The 15615-nt window shown below is 39.0% G+C and overlaps 2 protein-coding genes and 1 pseudogene across 5 annotated transcripts in view; 1 reads left to right on the top strand and 2 right to left on the bottom strand.

The window, feature by feature from the left end:
* The window catches only part of LOC149034386 (uncharacterized), a 12706-nt gene extending 6159 nt beyond the window's left edge, over window positions 1-6547 (bottom strand). The window contains exons 1-2 of one of the 2 annotated variants that reach the window (XM_089193931.1): window positions 6532-6547; window positions 6065-6148 (exon numbers count right to left, since the gene is read on the bottom strand). The gene's annotated coding sequence lies outside the window, so the exon portion shown is untranslated. Of the gene's footprint in view, window positions 33-6064; window positions 6149-6531 lie in introns of those variants that run through there. The other variant, XM_089193930.1, reaches the window with a different exon arrangement.
* The window catches only part of LOC149034375 (uncharacterized), a 182203-nt pseudogene that overhangs the window by 92067 nt on the left and 74521 nt on the right, over window positions 1-15615 (bottom strand). The window lies entirely within an intron of this gene.
* Window positions 104-11545, top strand: LOC149034385 (methyltransferase-like protein 27). 2 transcript variants are annotated; one of them, XM_089193940.1, is made up of 4 exons: window positions 3790-3995; window positions 9443-9573; window positions 9945-10368; window positions 11212-11545. In XM_089193940.1, the coding sequence occupies exons 2-4, from the start codon at window positions 9444-9446 to the stop codon at window positions 11351-11353; spliced, it is 696 nt and encodes a 231-aa protein (XP_089050066.1). In that variant the 5' UTR covers window positions 3790-3995; window position 9443; the 3' UTR covers window positions 11354-11545. The 2 variants fall into 2 exon arrangements, 1 of the variants encoding a protein (XP_089050066.1); XR_016182950.1 differs by lacking the exons at window positions 9443-9573; window positions 9945-10368; window positions 11212-11545 and adding an exon at window positions 5538-5681 and having other exon boundaries at window positions 104-3995.

Below are 15615 nucleotides of genomic sequence, written 5' to 3'. Positions count from 1 at the left end.
ATCATTAACATCATTAGCATCATTATTATTATCATTGTCATTATCATTACTGTTATCGTTTTCATAACTGTTTCTTCTATTACCATTGCACGGGTATCTGTAGAAAATGCAGAGAGTTTTTGAAAGCAGGTCACAGATTGATGAACTAACGCTTGCAATTAAGGATCTAAAGATGGTGAGCAATCTAATCGATAGGTTCAATCGAATTGCACCGCCTTTTTTTAACGCAATAACACTTTCTGAAGAAGTAAATAAAGTTAAACTAAAATTTCTATTTGTTTTTGTAAGTAATGTAGGAGGGCCTAATTAAGCAAGAGCACTGACGAGCCCGCTGCAGTGCAAAAAAATTCCGTAAATTGATTGCCAAGCCATATAGCCGCTACTAAAACTTGTGCTTAGAATATATCCTCAGGCCAACAGTAGTGACATACCAATGAATCCTACGGCTGCTCCAGAAAAACATGAACCACCTGCTTTGGCTACGGAAACAACGGAGACCCTTTACCACCCATCTGAGAGCTCAGAAGATTTTGAAAGCGCAAAAGAGGTAAAAGGTACTTGTAGTAATTCTGAAATACCACCGGGACTGACCGCGGAAACACCTGGGAGCTTTTACCACCCATCTGAGAGCTCCGAAGATTCCGATGGCGCAAAAGACACAACGGCGCAGAACACAACGCCACCACATTCGTAAAGCAAGACAAGTTGTGATAGCAGCCCTAGAAGAAATTGCACCTGGGAACGCTGAAATCCTCTTGAGTAAACTAGTGATATCAAACATCGTCGCACTGACAGAGGACGAAGTTGACTTAACGCTTGTTGACGCCTTAGCAGAATGCTACAAGAGTGCGACCCACTGGAACACACGAAGGCAAATCCTATCCATTATTTCTGACAAAGTTTTCTATCGAAAGTTACAGAGTTGGATTCCTGGTCTAACACGATATAGATATAATGTCGCTAGGCAACACGCTCACATGTATGAAGGAGGTGCTGAAGTTGAAACTCGTAGTGTGCCGAGAATGTATGTCTCAGCCTCACAGCTCGACCACTTCCTTGACTTCATCACAAGTGAACACATTATCCAAGAACTTCCATTTGGTGAACGGACATTGAAATTATCATCCGAAAAGAAAATAACAGTACTCAATGTGGTAAGAAAGGTCATCCCAGAGCGAGTTATTCAACAGTATAACCTGTTTTGCACTGAGACGGGTTTTGCTCCGATGGGACGCAGCACCCTTCATAACATTCTAGATGTGTGCTCTGCTAGTGTAAGGAACTCATTACAGGGACTCGATTACTTTACAGCGCAAGGCGCACAGGCTTTTGATGATTTAGAGAGTGTTGTCGATAAGCTCGGAGAAGACTGTGGGATGGGCTCATCCTGGGTGAAAGAAAAGAAGGAACAGCTCAAGGAAGGGAAGAGATATCTGAAGAGTGATTACAAGGTACCATTATTATCCCTATTATCATTATGATTATCATTATTACTATAATAACGATCATAACACTAAAAATAATCGAGTGTGCTTCATCAGTTCTTATCACAATACAGAGATATGAATTATTAATAAATACATGCAGACAGACAGGGACCATAGTCATTATCATACCTTCCAATTCGAGATTTTTGTTTTCAATTAATAGGTACACATTTCAACGAGCTCAAGTGTACCAGACCATTGTCGAGCCTACGCGCTAAGTTGTCCAGACGACACAGACTACCTTGAAATTTGCCATCACAACCACAACCACACATGCGACCGGTGTTCTCGTCTTACATCTGTTGTTGCTGAAATCGGAAGAGCTGTACAGGAAGTGGGAGGCACAACCGATACGAAAGGAGATTTGGCCTTTGTGACTTTACAGTCCAAACAATACATAAATTCTTGGAAATCGCACTTACTGCGTTCAACAAACCAGAACGAGTCTAGATTAGACGTCATCGATGAGCTGGATGAAACTTCTGTCTTACTGGTCTTAGACTGGGCTATGAAATATCTACCAAAGAAATTCAGGGAGAGCCAAACAGACTGGTTTGGTAAGAGAGGTCTGCCATGGCATATCACAGTTGCGATGAGAAAGGGAAATGATGGCAAGATTGAGATGATGATATTTGTACACTTATTTGAAACCTGTAACCAGGACAGTTCTGCAGTTCTTGCCATACTTAACGACGTCTTTCGTCGACTGAAGGATGTCATGCCTCATTTACAATCTATTTATCTTAGACAAGACAACGCCGGGTGTTACCACTGCGCTTTAACTGCGCCTGGTTACAGCCAGCAAAGTAGCAGAGCTAAATAAACTACGCAGAATGGATTTTTCAGATCCCCAAGGAGGGAAGGGATCTTGCGATCGGAAAGCTGCAACGATCAAATCCCATATGGCCATCCATTTGAATTCAGGCCACGATATAGAGTCGGCATCTCAAATGCAGGAGGCAATAGAACCATTTGGAGGTATCCCTGGAATAAAAGCAGTATTGTGCAAGCCTCCTTTGTCTTTTATTAAAAGCCAGTGAAATGGGATTGTGTGATCTTTGTAAACAACGTTCATTATGGCGAGGAAGGTGTGAGAGTATGGAGATCCTACAAAATTGGAAGAGACAAATTCATTCCTTGGAGCAAGTTTCATGTTCCTGACCAGGACGAAGTTCCAACTCTGGAATGCAGTGCAGCAAGCGAAAATATAAAAGCAAATTTTGTTCCTATCAAGCCGAGACGAGCTGAGGTTGCTAAAACATCTCAAAAGCACCAAGACAGCACTGATGACGGTACCGATGATTCAAGTGAAGAATCGCGCGCTTCCACAGCTAAAAATATTTTTTTCTGCTCGGAAGAGGGTTGCATCAAGTCCTATCAACGCCATTCGTCATTACAGAAGCATCTCGAATGTGGGAGACACAAATATGTTCTTGAATATGAAACTCTTTATGACCGCGCCGTGCTAGGGTATGCTTCTAGACTGGAGAAGGGACCGGGTGCTGTGCCGGAACTGCGGGACACGGAATCCACCCCGTCATCGTCTGTAGCTTCTGTTGAAATGGGATGGGCCTTAAAACAGAGTCGTTCTCGCAATATCCGTTTCACTGATGAGCAAAAGTTTTTAATCGTATACCGTTACTGGCACTGGGGAATAATTGTACGAGACAGAACGATGAGAGAATATCCCTGCAGAAACAAACTTCAAATGATAAAAGACAAAGTAATTTAGCAAAACTGAGTATAACTATGTTATTTGTTTCTGAAAAAGTTCTGCTGTTCGATCCGAAGTCATTTCGAAGGCAGGAATACTCCCGAACTCTCTGGTCACGCAATCTACATATTGCGTGATTTTATGTTTTCCGTGTGCTATTTTGAAGAGTTTCCTGCGTAGGGAGAAAACATTTGCTCAAAGAAAAATTTACGTCATTTTTAAGATCATTCCTTTGGAAGTTTACATACGTAATTTGGTGGAATTCTGAATAATGGCACATGGTGAAAAAAGAGGTTTTCTTCACCGACACTTTTTGTAACGGAAGAGAGCACATTGTTTTTTCGCATGGCTAAAAGCTTCTAAGCAACCAATTCCTACACAACTTACCTTTTACAGAAGACGAAGAGTCTATAAAAGAGCATACGTTGGTTAGATTTCCCTTGATTAAATATCTTTGAAATGCGAAGCGAGCGAAAGTGTTCAATTTTCGACACGTTATGACCCGATCCATCGATTCTAGAGGGTGAAAGCGAAAAGCTCGTTGTTAAGGATATCGAATAAAGGAACAGTTTTTTTATTAGATCAATTATCAATTACTTTGTGTGCCTAGTTACGATCGTAGTTACAATGTTTATCTTTTTCCTATTGGTTTGTAATCGTATCTTTTAGCGTCACCACGCGCATATAAAAGCTAAGTTAGCGTCCCTTTAAGCCGGAGTTTCGCAAGATTTCGCCTTGAATAGCATTACCTTTGTTCTTTCGTTCTAAACCTTTGGCACAAGCGGAACCGATATGTAAGTAATTTTGTTAGTTTTATTTCAATGTGTTTAAGTTTAGTTTTTCACCTTGGGTGATAGCATACATTGGTGTTGTACAATAGTACAACTAATTATCTTGAGATCAAAAGAGTAATTTGAAAGAACTAAACGCTCAGACTGCAACGCCCACATTTTAGTCTTTGGGCTGTTAATCAGCCGCAAATGTTCATCGTGTAGCCGATCTTTGAATCTCGAGTAGTTTCAATTTAGCCTTTTATGATTGTTTATGTTGATTTACCTTAATTGTTGTTATTTTAATCGCGTTATCGACATAGACACGTAAAGCGTTTCTTTCATGCCTTTCGCACCAATTCAAGTAGATTCATGCATTCGTTATAATATTATTGTAATTTCAGTTTACGATCGTGATCGTCTTTGTGATCGTCTTCGTCATTGTCTTCGTGATCTGAATAAACACCGTTAACCGTCATCTTGGTTTTCGTGGTTTTACTACGACCTGTAAAATAGTCCCGACATCTGCGACACTCAGCAAACACGCCTTAGCGACACCCCTCGAAGTTTCGTCTTTCGTCGCAAGCGTCACATTCGTTTTTCTCGAAAAAAAAAAAACACATTTGAGGAAAAAAATACACAGTCTTTCTTGTCTTACAAGGGTCTACTTGTGTGCAAAACTTGAGACAATTTGAATTTTTGACCCTTGCCATAAAAATTTCATTTTTGTTTGACTTTTGCACGGATGTCCTCTTAAAATCTCGAAAATATAGATGCCTTTTTTAAAATTTAAACACAGCGATAAAAATTAAGGCTTTTTAAGGTGGAACGGATAAGAACCGAGACTTGAGAGAAATTTAGGGTCAAGACGGAAAAGAAACTGCTTATCCACTGAACAACTCAGGGGTCTTAGTATTGACTGAAACATTCAACACAAACTCAAAACTTGTGTTAGAAGCGCAAATCTAACACAATCCTTGGTTTTACTTGAGGGATATTACAGTTTACCTCCGAAAGACGAAAGACCCCCAAACCCTTTTGAAAGGTTTCAGCATCGTGGAGTTCTCTATTTTGACAATAGAGCCATTTCTAATTTCGGTTTTTCTTCGCTCAACACCGGAAATCTGTAAATATGAGCTATCATGTGACATTTTATTCCCTGAGCACAAGAAAGATTAGAAAAATGTGTTTAGATAAATGTTAGATAAACGAATTACTTTGGAAGTGAAACAAGACAGCAAATGTTTGCATTACTTCATGGCTGCCATGTTGACACCCCTTGCATGGGCACCAACTTGGCGTTCCCATCCGAAGCGCTATAAATTCATGTCAGACATTCAGGCTAATAACTCATCAGCGGAAATGGCTACAGACCTGAAATTTAAGAAATATTCTACAATAGCTCATTCTTTCTAGCAATCGATCTCTGAAGACAACGATGAAAAACGGCGAAGACTACAACCAACATGAAGGTCCACAAAAATATAACTAGTAATAATCAAAGATTGGTAAAGTGCGTTCCATCTTTAGTAAAAGTTTTTTATTTTTATTTTATTGATTGCGCAGAGAAAATAATCGGTGTCTTCAGCTCAAGGCGGCCAAGAAAACATTTGCAAGTGAGATCGAGGCTATTTGTGCCACATAGCCAGCCAGCCAGCCAGCCGGTCCAAAATGGCGCCCAGTGCCTGAGGAACTAGTCCATAGTTGTGTGTGAGTGATTTTCCTAAAAACGACACGATTAGTATGCGTTCCCCTTCGTCGGACGCAATTATATGACGAGGCAACGTTTTCTCTCGAGATTCCAGCAATGCAGATGCAGCGGTCTTATGAATGAAAGAAATCTCAGAACCAGACTAAAATGACTTTATAAGTGCAGAATTGATATCTGTGTCGTGTTTGTTAACGCTTCTGTGACATGTCCAAAACTGAATATTTAATGCCTTGCAATCACTAAATACGTACAAGGCGTGCAAAGGTGTAAATTATACAAAGGTCCGTGCAATATTATGGTAATACATGTTGGTGCAACGAGGCATGTGATACATAGTTGTGTTACATGTTCATAAAACGTTGGATATACGAGGGCACTTTACCTGCTTTGAACAGTAAATTTTGTAGGCTTGAGAGAAATCTACGCTCTCCAAAGGAATGCTTCCAAAGTCAGCGTTAGAAAATTGCTAGATGTAATAAAGAAAGAAGAAGTCACTTACAAAGACAACTGAAATGTGTGTTAGAAAAACAAAATTTGGCCCCTCAACATATTTCAGATTTGTGCTGTTATCTGCTAAACGTATCTGGGGGTATACCCTACGGTATACATGAAGCGTTCGAGTAATCAGAACTGGGATTTGCATCCAATTTTGCAAGCTTTCTCTGCAAATTTTTTAGAAGGTTCTCTAGATAAACTTGGAATTCTGACCAGCATAACTTTTAAACGATACTTGACATAAAGGCTTGACAAGTGGCAGCTCTGTTATTTACAGTTCTTTCTAGATTCCTTGATAACTCATGTACACTCTGACACAGAGTCTGTCGCGTGACCCTTCAATATAAAAGCTACCTGATCGTTATGAAGGTCATTCAAGGTCTTTTCACTTCAGAGAACGCCACACTCTTAACTGACAAATTACAAACGAAATTTTGTCTTTGATGGTGTGTACTGTGGCGGCAGTGATGTTCCTACTTGCACTCAGCTCATATTGCGTTGTGATAACAAACAAAATACTGCGAAAAAAATGCGTGCCTACAGTACCATCCACCAAAATTGTCAGGCCAACGAACCCGGTGTCAATCATTCATGACCAAATATAGTCATAAAATGAGATTAGTCAACCCACTCTGTGCAGTGAATCAAAGATTTTGATTGTTAACACAAGCAGCTATGACCGCATGGGTCTATAGCTGCTCGCTTGTATACATTTCTAGATCAGGTACACATGGTTTTAGTTCGGCTACACGACTCTCAAACGTCGCAACCTCAAGACAGCTGTGCACCCATGAGCAGATTCAAAGCCATCACTCCACTTTGAATTAACAATTAGTTTATACTTTAGCGTGCGCTCATGGCCGATATACGGGAAGTTTAGACAGCGACAGAGAAGTTGCTCGAGGCGTCGTTTTAAAAATTTCCACGCGCTCCACGTCTCCATGAACGCACGCATGAACCAAATGTTTTATATATATTGTTTTCTAGCAATTTAAATCTACTGGGAAAAGACGGCGCTCCATAAATGCAAAACAGATCGAATTTTTACTAAAACAATTTCTAAAGAGATAACACTTTGACAACTTGCTCTTAAACTAAAACAAATGACAGTTTTAGCCAAAATGTACTTTTGAGTATTTTAAAATCTTATCGCCAAGTATTCTATATTACTTTTATCTAAGATTTTGATCAATGGAGAACGGAGAATGGAACCATTTAAAAATTCTGACCGCCGGGCTTTTGGTCCGTGCCCGGTAATCTGATTAGAGTGTTGACAACCGAGCAATATTATAGGCTGCACGGCACGGAGAATTTTTCCACGAAAAGCCAACTATCTTTGACATTTCTAAACAAACATCTGATAATTTTAACAAGTTTGAAAGAACCTGTCGGTGGAAATTCTCTGAAAATTTCTGACTGCCAGACATTTCATCTATTTTAGAACGTACCTGTTTGAAGGGCATTTAGAGACAGCGTATTCTGAAACTAGAAAAATTGATAGTTATAGCCAAAATGTTCTTTTAAGTATTTTGAAATCTGATTTTCGAGTATTCTCTACTATTTTTATCTAACATTTTTTATAAAGAAAAGCCAAATATACCATTTATGAGTGAAAAATGTCTGAATTCTTTGCGTTCAAGCGAAATGCGTAATAGAATGGCCATGCTTGAGTCATTGTCTACCTTTTAGACGTCGTGGTCTAAAATAACTATTCAAGGCCAGGAGATTGGCATGCCCGCCCGTGCCTATCTCTAGTGACTATATAAGCATGTACTTCATAGTTCATTTTGTAGCATGCGCGACACAAATCAATAAAAATTATTCAGAGAGAATCCAATTGTAAGAGTCGAAGAAATTAACCAGAGTTCCACAGGGTGGGGTAAAATTGTATGTAAGTAGATTGTGTATTAGAAAACCGAGAAAGGCAGATCGAGAGTCCTTGGTGCCTTTCGCTGTATATGGTGGGCTTGATGGGGCATAGTTTTCTCCCTAAGTGCGACCCAACATTATTCTGAACTCTTCAGTAACGTTTTTGTTTTGCTCAGTTACTGTAATGTTCACAACATGACTAGTATGAAAATAGTAGCCTTGAAACTGTAATTTCAGTGAAAATTTAAAATTTACATTGGACTCTTCCATTCCAAAGTATTGTGAAGCATTGAAGACGAGTGAAAGCAAATGCAATGGAATTCTCTCGGTTTTTCCTATGATACATGGTTTTTTGCCGCAGATACATGGTAACCAGAAATAAGTGTTGTATGGTGAACAGCTTGTTCTTGATTCGTTCCACTGTATGATTTTTGTTCTGATTGTCATGTTTTGTTTACTTTGAAAATCTAACACTATCGACCGTGTATTTGCTCCCCACAATTTCAGAAATACTATTAGAAGTGGTTAGGATTTTGAGACAAATTTATGTTAAATTCAACTGAAACATTGATTTGCGGTAAAGAACTGCATTTGACTTGAAGATTAGCTTAATTGTTTTATAAAGGACATTGAACTCTTTAAAAACATGTTTCAACAGTTCTTCTGTCATCTTCAGTTCTCAATAATTCAAAGTACAAAGTTGAATTTAAAGTGTGTAACAAAATGCTGATAAGACCTCTCACATTTTCAAACATCTACATAATTCTCCATTATGTCGCACCCTTTGTTCTGATGAGTGTTTTAGCATCTTGGATCACGCTTCCACAACTTTTCAACCTAAAATCAAAGAAGCTATCCACACTCAGCGGAAGAAACCTACACTTAATCATTAACTTTATTATGTTAATTTAAAACTTTCCTTGTAAATGCATACATTGTTCTGTTACTATTGTTTGTTTTGTCCAATCAGCGCTTTGTTACACACTTTAAATTCAACTTTGTACTTTGTATTATTCAGAACATTCAACTCTGTAAATCACTACAGTTATTCATTGCTCGTTGCCAGGTAGAAGGCTAAGCTATAAATTTTTTCAACTTGTTACTCAAAGAACAACTTGGCGAAGAACGTGGAAATGAATTGCTTTTGTCAACCCCGTATTCCAAGGATCGCTTTGCCAGTCAATCATCAACCCTGCAGAGTGGTTGAAAGGCGATTGACGTGTTGGCAGCTGACTAGCGATAACAAGCACATGTAAAAAAGTTCTCGTAATTTTACACGTGTTCTGTTAAGGCTTTTCCCAAGGCTGAAAATCATTACAAAGCACCGCACTTCACATAATAAAAGCCTTCATCAGACAAGTGTATGTGACATTTTGCATTTTGTTCCTCTGTATAGAATGGATGAGAAGCAGTTCAAAGCAAGCTTAATGAAGTATTTCGGAGAGACAGCAGCAAAAATAACCAAAGAAACAACCAAAGTTGAGATCAAACGCATTTATGCTGCACGGTCAGCAACATATGACGAGGTACTCTAAAATAGTAAAATAATAATAATAATGGTCTGGGGGACCATGTGGCACATCGCCGTTTGACCCACCGGACACCTGATCCATTATTCAGGGCTGCGTTTCTCGAATGTTCCAGTACTACTGGAACATTCGGGTCCCGCTGCAACATTCCTAGATCCCAATTGAGGGAATAATAGTGCAGTCTTAGTAAGGTAATCATATGATTTCGAGTACAATTTGGAATAAATGAGCATTAGTTAATTTTTCAAAGACTAACCGTAAAGTTACCGGAGCTCTCGAGGAAAAGGTGCCCAAGGCGACACTAGACTACTGTTGAAGTTATCGAACAACTAATCTTAATAACCAGCTTGAACTTTCTCATCATATCGGAACATTCAGCGGCGCGCACTTCATATTTCAAGCCACTGGCCGAATCTTTGCATAACGCCCTTAAAGAAGTTAAACAGGACAAACCAAAGGATCAGATCAAAATCATTGACGTTGGAGCTGGGACAGGGCTTATAGGAGTTGAGCTCAAAAAACTCGGATACACCAACCTATGTGCTTTGGACATCTCAGCTGAGATGTTAAAGGAAGCAAAGAAGAAAGAGGTCTATACTGAGTTCATCTGTACGTCTTTGAACGGGCAGCCGATACTTCAGATTGAATCTGGGCAATTCGATGCTTTGATTTGTGGTGGGGCGCTCATTGCAGGGCTTATCGGCTCCTCTGCTTTCGTGGAGATGATAAGAATGGTTCAAACTAGTGGGTCTTTCGTAGGAGTTTACCGAGGCACAAGCAAGGATGTCTTCGGGTAGTCTGTTCTGTGGCTAATTGTTGGACTTGACGCTAAAGAATCATTTAGTCGCGGTTTCAAAGCAATCTCTTTTTGAATCTTTCAAACGCTGTAAAAAAAAGAAAAAACTACAACAAAAACGGACACTAGCCTTTAAACATTATACTTTGATAAACCTTTGAGGGAATAGTAATGTTTTTAAGCAAAAATGAAAAAAAAAAGGATCATTTTAGATTGAAGACATATCAGGATTTTAAAAAAGGAAAAAACGTTTAAAATTCTATCAAAAGTTTTTTGCTTGGTTGTTTTTGTTTTTTGAAAACTCAAACCGTGAGATGGATCAGGTAGTGAAGACTCACCTAACACCCTTCTTGATAAATTCCCTTAACATCTGGCATCTGACCCGTAAATTTTCTTCGAGGGTCAAATGTTCTCTCTGCAAATTCGTTTAAAGAATTTCTGGATATATCAAGATCACGCGCTCAAGCTGGTCTCTTCAACTTCTCTTTGGATGATATTACAGTTTATAGGTTAACACTTTAACTCCCATGGGTGACCGAGACAGACTTTCTCCTTACAGTATCAATATGATTTCAAGCAGACAAGTAATGGGAAAACAAAAGAAGATGTCAATGAGGGTATTATTGGTTAGTCCTATACCAAATTCTCCTAACTAACATCATAGGATTTATATGACAGACATTAAAGAGAATTACTAAAGAGATCTTAGGCGTGAAAGGGTTAACCAACTCAGAGAGTTAAATCTAATAAATACATGGACAAATAGGAAAAAGGATGGAAATGTCCCATGATAAGACCTTACAAGATACGCACTAAATTCCTATGTGGACTTCTTTGCAGATGGCGTCCTCTGTTTCAATATAAGGAAAGAGGAATTAGAACACTATCAAGAAATTATGACAGAGCTGGAGAAAGCTGGCGGTTGGATATACATGTCCAAAGAGTCTTCACCTTTCTATGCAGCCGAGGACATGCCCAGTGATTGCTGGGGGTTCGTTTACAAAGTTTCGAAGAACTAAGAAACATGTATCATGGCAGTTACGCCTAACTTATCTAGGCCATACAGGAAAATTATTGTTTTAGCTGACTTGAAACATCAGTTATAATGCTGTTGTGATGTTTTCATTGATGTTAAATCAAAAGCAAGTATATGAAACAAATCCAACTGTTCAAACGACATTGCCCTGATGTTGTACTTACAGTTTTGGAAATGCCAGTGGACAGCGCCTGCCTGCCGACAGATTTTTCAAATTTTCTGTCACGGCTTGCGTTTCATTTCCTGATATTAAAAATTTCGAAAATATAGATGCCTTTTTAAAAAAGTTAAAAAAATTTAGAGCCAAGACGGAGAAGAAATTGCTTATCCACTGAACAACTCAGGGGTCTTAGTGTTGACTGAAACATTCAACACAAACTTGTTTTAGAAGCACAAATCGAACACAACCCTTGGTTTTTACTTGACTTCCACCATAAAAATAAAAATAAGAGGGGATTTTATAGCTTATCTCCGAAAGAAGAAAGACCTCTGAAACCTTCAGAAAGGTTTCAGCATCGTTGAGTTCTCTATTTTGAAAATAGAGCTATTTATAATTTCGGTTTTTCTTCGCTCGACACCGGAAAGCTGTAAAATATGAGCTATTGTGTGACATTTTATTCCCTGAGCATAAGAAAGATTAGAAAACGTGTTTAGATGAATGTTAGCAATTTCAAAATCGATAACTAATCACTTTAGAAGCCAAACAAGACAGCAAATGTTTGCATTACTTCATGGCCGCTACACTTGTGTAGTGATGCCCATGCAGGTGGGCATGGGCATCAACTTGGCGTTCCCATCCGAAGCGCTATAAATTTATGTCAGTACACTGCGGGGAAGAAACGGATATAGGCGATCCTCGCAGCTATGAACACTACTGAACGAATAGTTGAAATAAGACTCCAAAAAAAATTCAGGCCCGTACGGGATTTGAACCATGACCTACGGGCCTAAATTTTTTTTCAGGTCTTATTTACACTACTCGTTCAGTGGTGTTTATAGCTGTGAGTATCGCTTATATCCGTCATCAGTGGAAATTGCTACAGACCTGAAACTTGGGAAATATTCTAAAATAGCTCACTCTCCATAGCAATCGAGCTATGAAGACAACGATGAAGATTGGCGAAGACTACAGCCAACATGAAGGACCGAAAAAATATATCTCACTTGCGCAGAGAAAAAAAAATTGATGTCTTTGGCTCAAGGCAGCCAAGAAAACATTTGCACGTGCGATCGAGGCTATTTGTTCCACATAGCCAAGCCAGCCAGCCAGCCAGTCCAAAATGGCGATCCCCTTGGGGCTAGTCCATTAAATCCTTGAGAGTGATTTATCCAACGACACGATTAGTATGCGTTCTCCTTCGTTCAACGCAATTACATGACGAGGCAACATTTTCTCCCAAGAATTGACGGCTGCATGTAAACATATATATCGTGCACTTTCATGCGAACGGAATCGAAATGAAGGTGTTCGATTTCAGGGTAATAGAGTTTGCACTTATCAAATATTTCAACTGCGTATATAATTACCAAATTTTTTTGACAAAACTTAACAAGATTTTGAAACCAAGTGCGTATGGTACTTTACAAAGTAAATCTTACAAATGACATGGAATGCATCCTATCGTTTACAGTTGTGGTTAAGGTCATAAGTGTTCCTACCCCACAAGGTAAAAACTGAAGAAAAGACTTTCAAAGTTAAGGTTTTCAACAAACAATTTAATGATCACGACACCTTCGAGGGCATCACAGAGTACATGCACTTGGACTGACTGAGTGAATTACGTACATTCTATCGAATTGACTGACCCACTTAAAGACAAAATTAATCGTCTGCCTGATTGACTTGCTTAGGGTTAGGGTAAGGGCCAATCAAGTTTTAACTTACCTCATGAGTCGTTGTACAAGAGAGAGAATAAATGAATTCAAGTCCATTTTGCGACACTTTGGATTTTCACGACATGTCATCTTAAAATAAACAATAAGCAAATAAAAAGATTAAATCTTACGAGAAAATAGGAGACGAATTGATTCTAGGCTAACCGTACTCTGTAAAAAAATTGTAAATCACTTGTGAAATATTGAAATTTTACTCTGCGAAGGTCAAGTTACCACACACATTTAGGAATATTCTTAGAAGCTCTGTTTTCTTCCGAAGGGATTACAGCAATGTAGATACAGCGGTCTTATAAATGAAAGAAATCTCAGAACCAGATTAAAATGCCTTTGTACCGTATTTCTTCACTTATAAGGCGATCTCGGCTATAAGGCGAGACCCTAAAAGTTAGAGACCTTCCAACAGACTTGTGTTATCCAAAAAAAAAAGAAAACCCATCAGCTACAAGCCGAAAGCGAAATTCTTGATTGAAACCAGTCATTTGAGTGAGCGAACCTTTCTGGCGAGCTTAAGATGACTGCAAAAGGTGCAAAAATGGGCCGTTTCACTCCCAAGAACTTCGAACTATAGACGAGCAAGTGATGGAGTGGTTTTTACAGCGGAGAGACCAAAATATTTCATGTCTAATGCGAAATGGGAAGAGTTTTGTTGAGTTGAGTGAGATCGTCTTTCAATGCGTGGGAAGCAAAGAGTCTGATTGGTGGTCAGAAATACGTTGTTGTCATGGCAATTTTAAATCATGTCACTTAAAGAGCGCTACAGTCAGAGAATTTACCGTCATTTCGTTTGCAATTAGACTTTGTTTTTGAATTCCAAACCCTTGGCTATAAGCTGAACCCCGTTTCTCTTGGAAAAATCTACTAAACTTTCGTGTCAAATACTGAAAAAATCGCTCGGCTTATAGGTGAAGAAATACGGTAAGTGCAGAATTGATATTTGTGTCGTGTTAATAAAACGTTGGATATACGAGGACACTTAACCTGTTTTGAATAGTAAAATTTCGTAAGCTTGAAATAAATCTACGCTCTCCAAAAATATGCTTCCAACGTTAACGTTGGGAAATTCCTAGATGTAATAAAGAAAGAAGAAGTCGCTTACAAAGACAACTGAAATGTGTGTTAGAAAAACAAAATTTGGCCTTTCAACATATGTCAGATTTATGCTGTTATCTTCTAAAGGCATCTGGGGATATACCCTACGGTGTACATGAATGACGGAATCCCACGAAAAAGTGGAACTAGGATTTGCATCCAATTTTGCAAGCTTTCTCTGCAAATTTTTTAAAAGATTCTCTGGATAAACTTGGAATTATGACCAGCATAACTTTTAAACGATTCTTGACATAAGGGCGTAACAAGTGGCAGCTCTGTTATTAACAGTTCTTTCTAGATTCCTTGATCTGGCTAATTCATGTACGCCTGACACAGTCTGTCACGTAACCCGTTAATATGAAAGCCACCTGAACATCGCATAAATTAACGTTATGAAGGTTATTCAGGGTCTCTTCACTTCAGAGAACGCCACACTCTTAACTGACAAATTCCTACTTTGATGGTGTGCACCGTGGCGGCAGTGGTGTTCCTTCTTGCACTTAACTTATATCGCGTTATAATAACAAACAAATACTGCAATAAAGATACGTGCCAACAGTACTACCCACCCAAAATTGTCAGGCCAACGAACTTGATGTCATCATCCATGACCAAATATAGTCATAACATGAGATTAGTCAACCCACTCTGTGCAGTGAAACAAAGATTTTGGTTGATTAACCCAAGCAGCTGTGACTGCATGGGTCTGTAGCTGCTCGCTTATATACATTTCTAGATCAGGTACACACGGTTTTAGTTCGGCTACATGACTCTCAAACGTCGCAACCTCAAGACAGCTGTGCACCCATGAACAGATTCAAGACCATCACTCCACAAGCCTATTGAAGCAGAGATATCAAAAACCGTTGATTCAATCAATTCCTTTTCATGATATTTCTTCCAACATCTGATATTTCCATGTTCTATACAGGGTATCCACTAGTTGACCATACTGTCATTTTGAATTAACAGTTGGTTCTTACGTTAGCGTGCGCTCATGGCCGATATACGGGAAATTTAGACAGCGACAGAGAAGTTGCTCGAGGCGTCGCCGAGAGCAAGTCTAGCTTCTTGAGTGATCTCAAAACTTTCCACGCGCTCCATGTCTCCATGAACGCACAACGTAAAACAACGTAACCGAAATTGTTTGAATATTGTTTTCTTGCAATTTAAAACTTTTTGGGAAAAGACGGCGCTCCATAAATGTAAAACAAATCGAATTT

The sequence above is a fragment of the Pocillopora damicornis genome, chromosome 14 (genome assembly GCF_964200805.1).
Source record: "Pocillopora damicornis chromosome 14, jaPocDami1.2, whole genome shotgun sequence".
NCBI lineage: Eukaryota > Metazoa > Cnidaria > Anthozoa > Scleractinia > Pocilloporidae > Pocillopora > Pocillopora damicornis.
This window is presented reverse-complemented; position numbering and strand designations above follow the sequence as displayed.

What these genes read in the sequence shown, in the direction of transcription:
- LOC149034385 (XM_089193940.1), top strand. Translation starts at nt 9,444, where the DNA reads ATGGATGAGAAGCAGTTCAAAGCAAGCTTAATGAAGTATTTCGGAGAG. An exon ending in GTCAGCAACATATGACGAGG is followed by an intron (nt 9,574 to 9,944) that starts TACTCTAAAATA and finishes TCATCATATCGG; the next exon opens with AACATTCAGCGGCGCGCACT. An exon ending in ACAAGCAAGGATGTCTTCGG is followed by an intron (nt 10,369 to 11,211) that starts GTAGTCTGTTCT and finishes ACTTCTTTGCAG; the next exon opens with ATGGCGTCCTCTGTTTCAAT.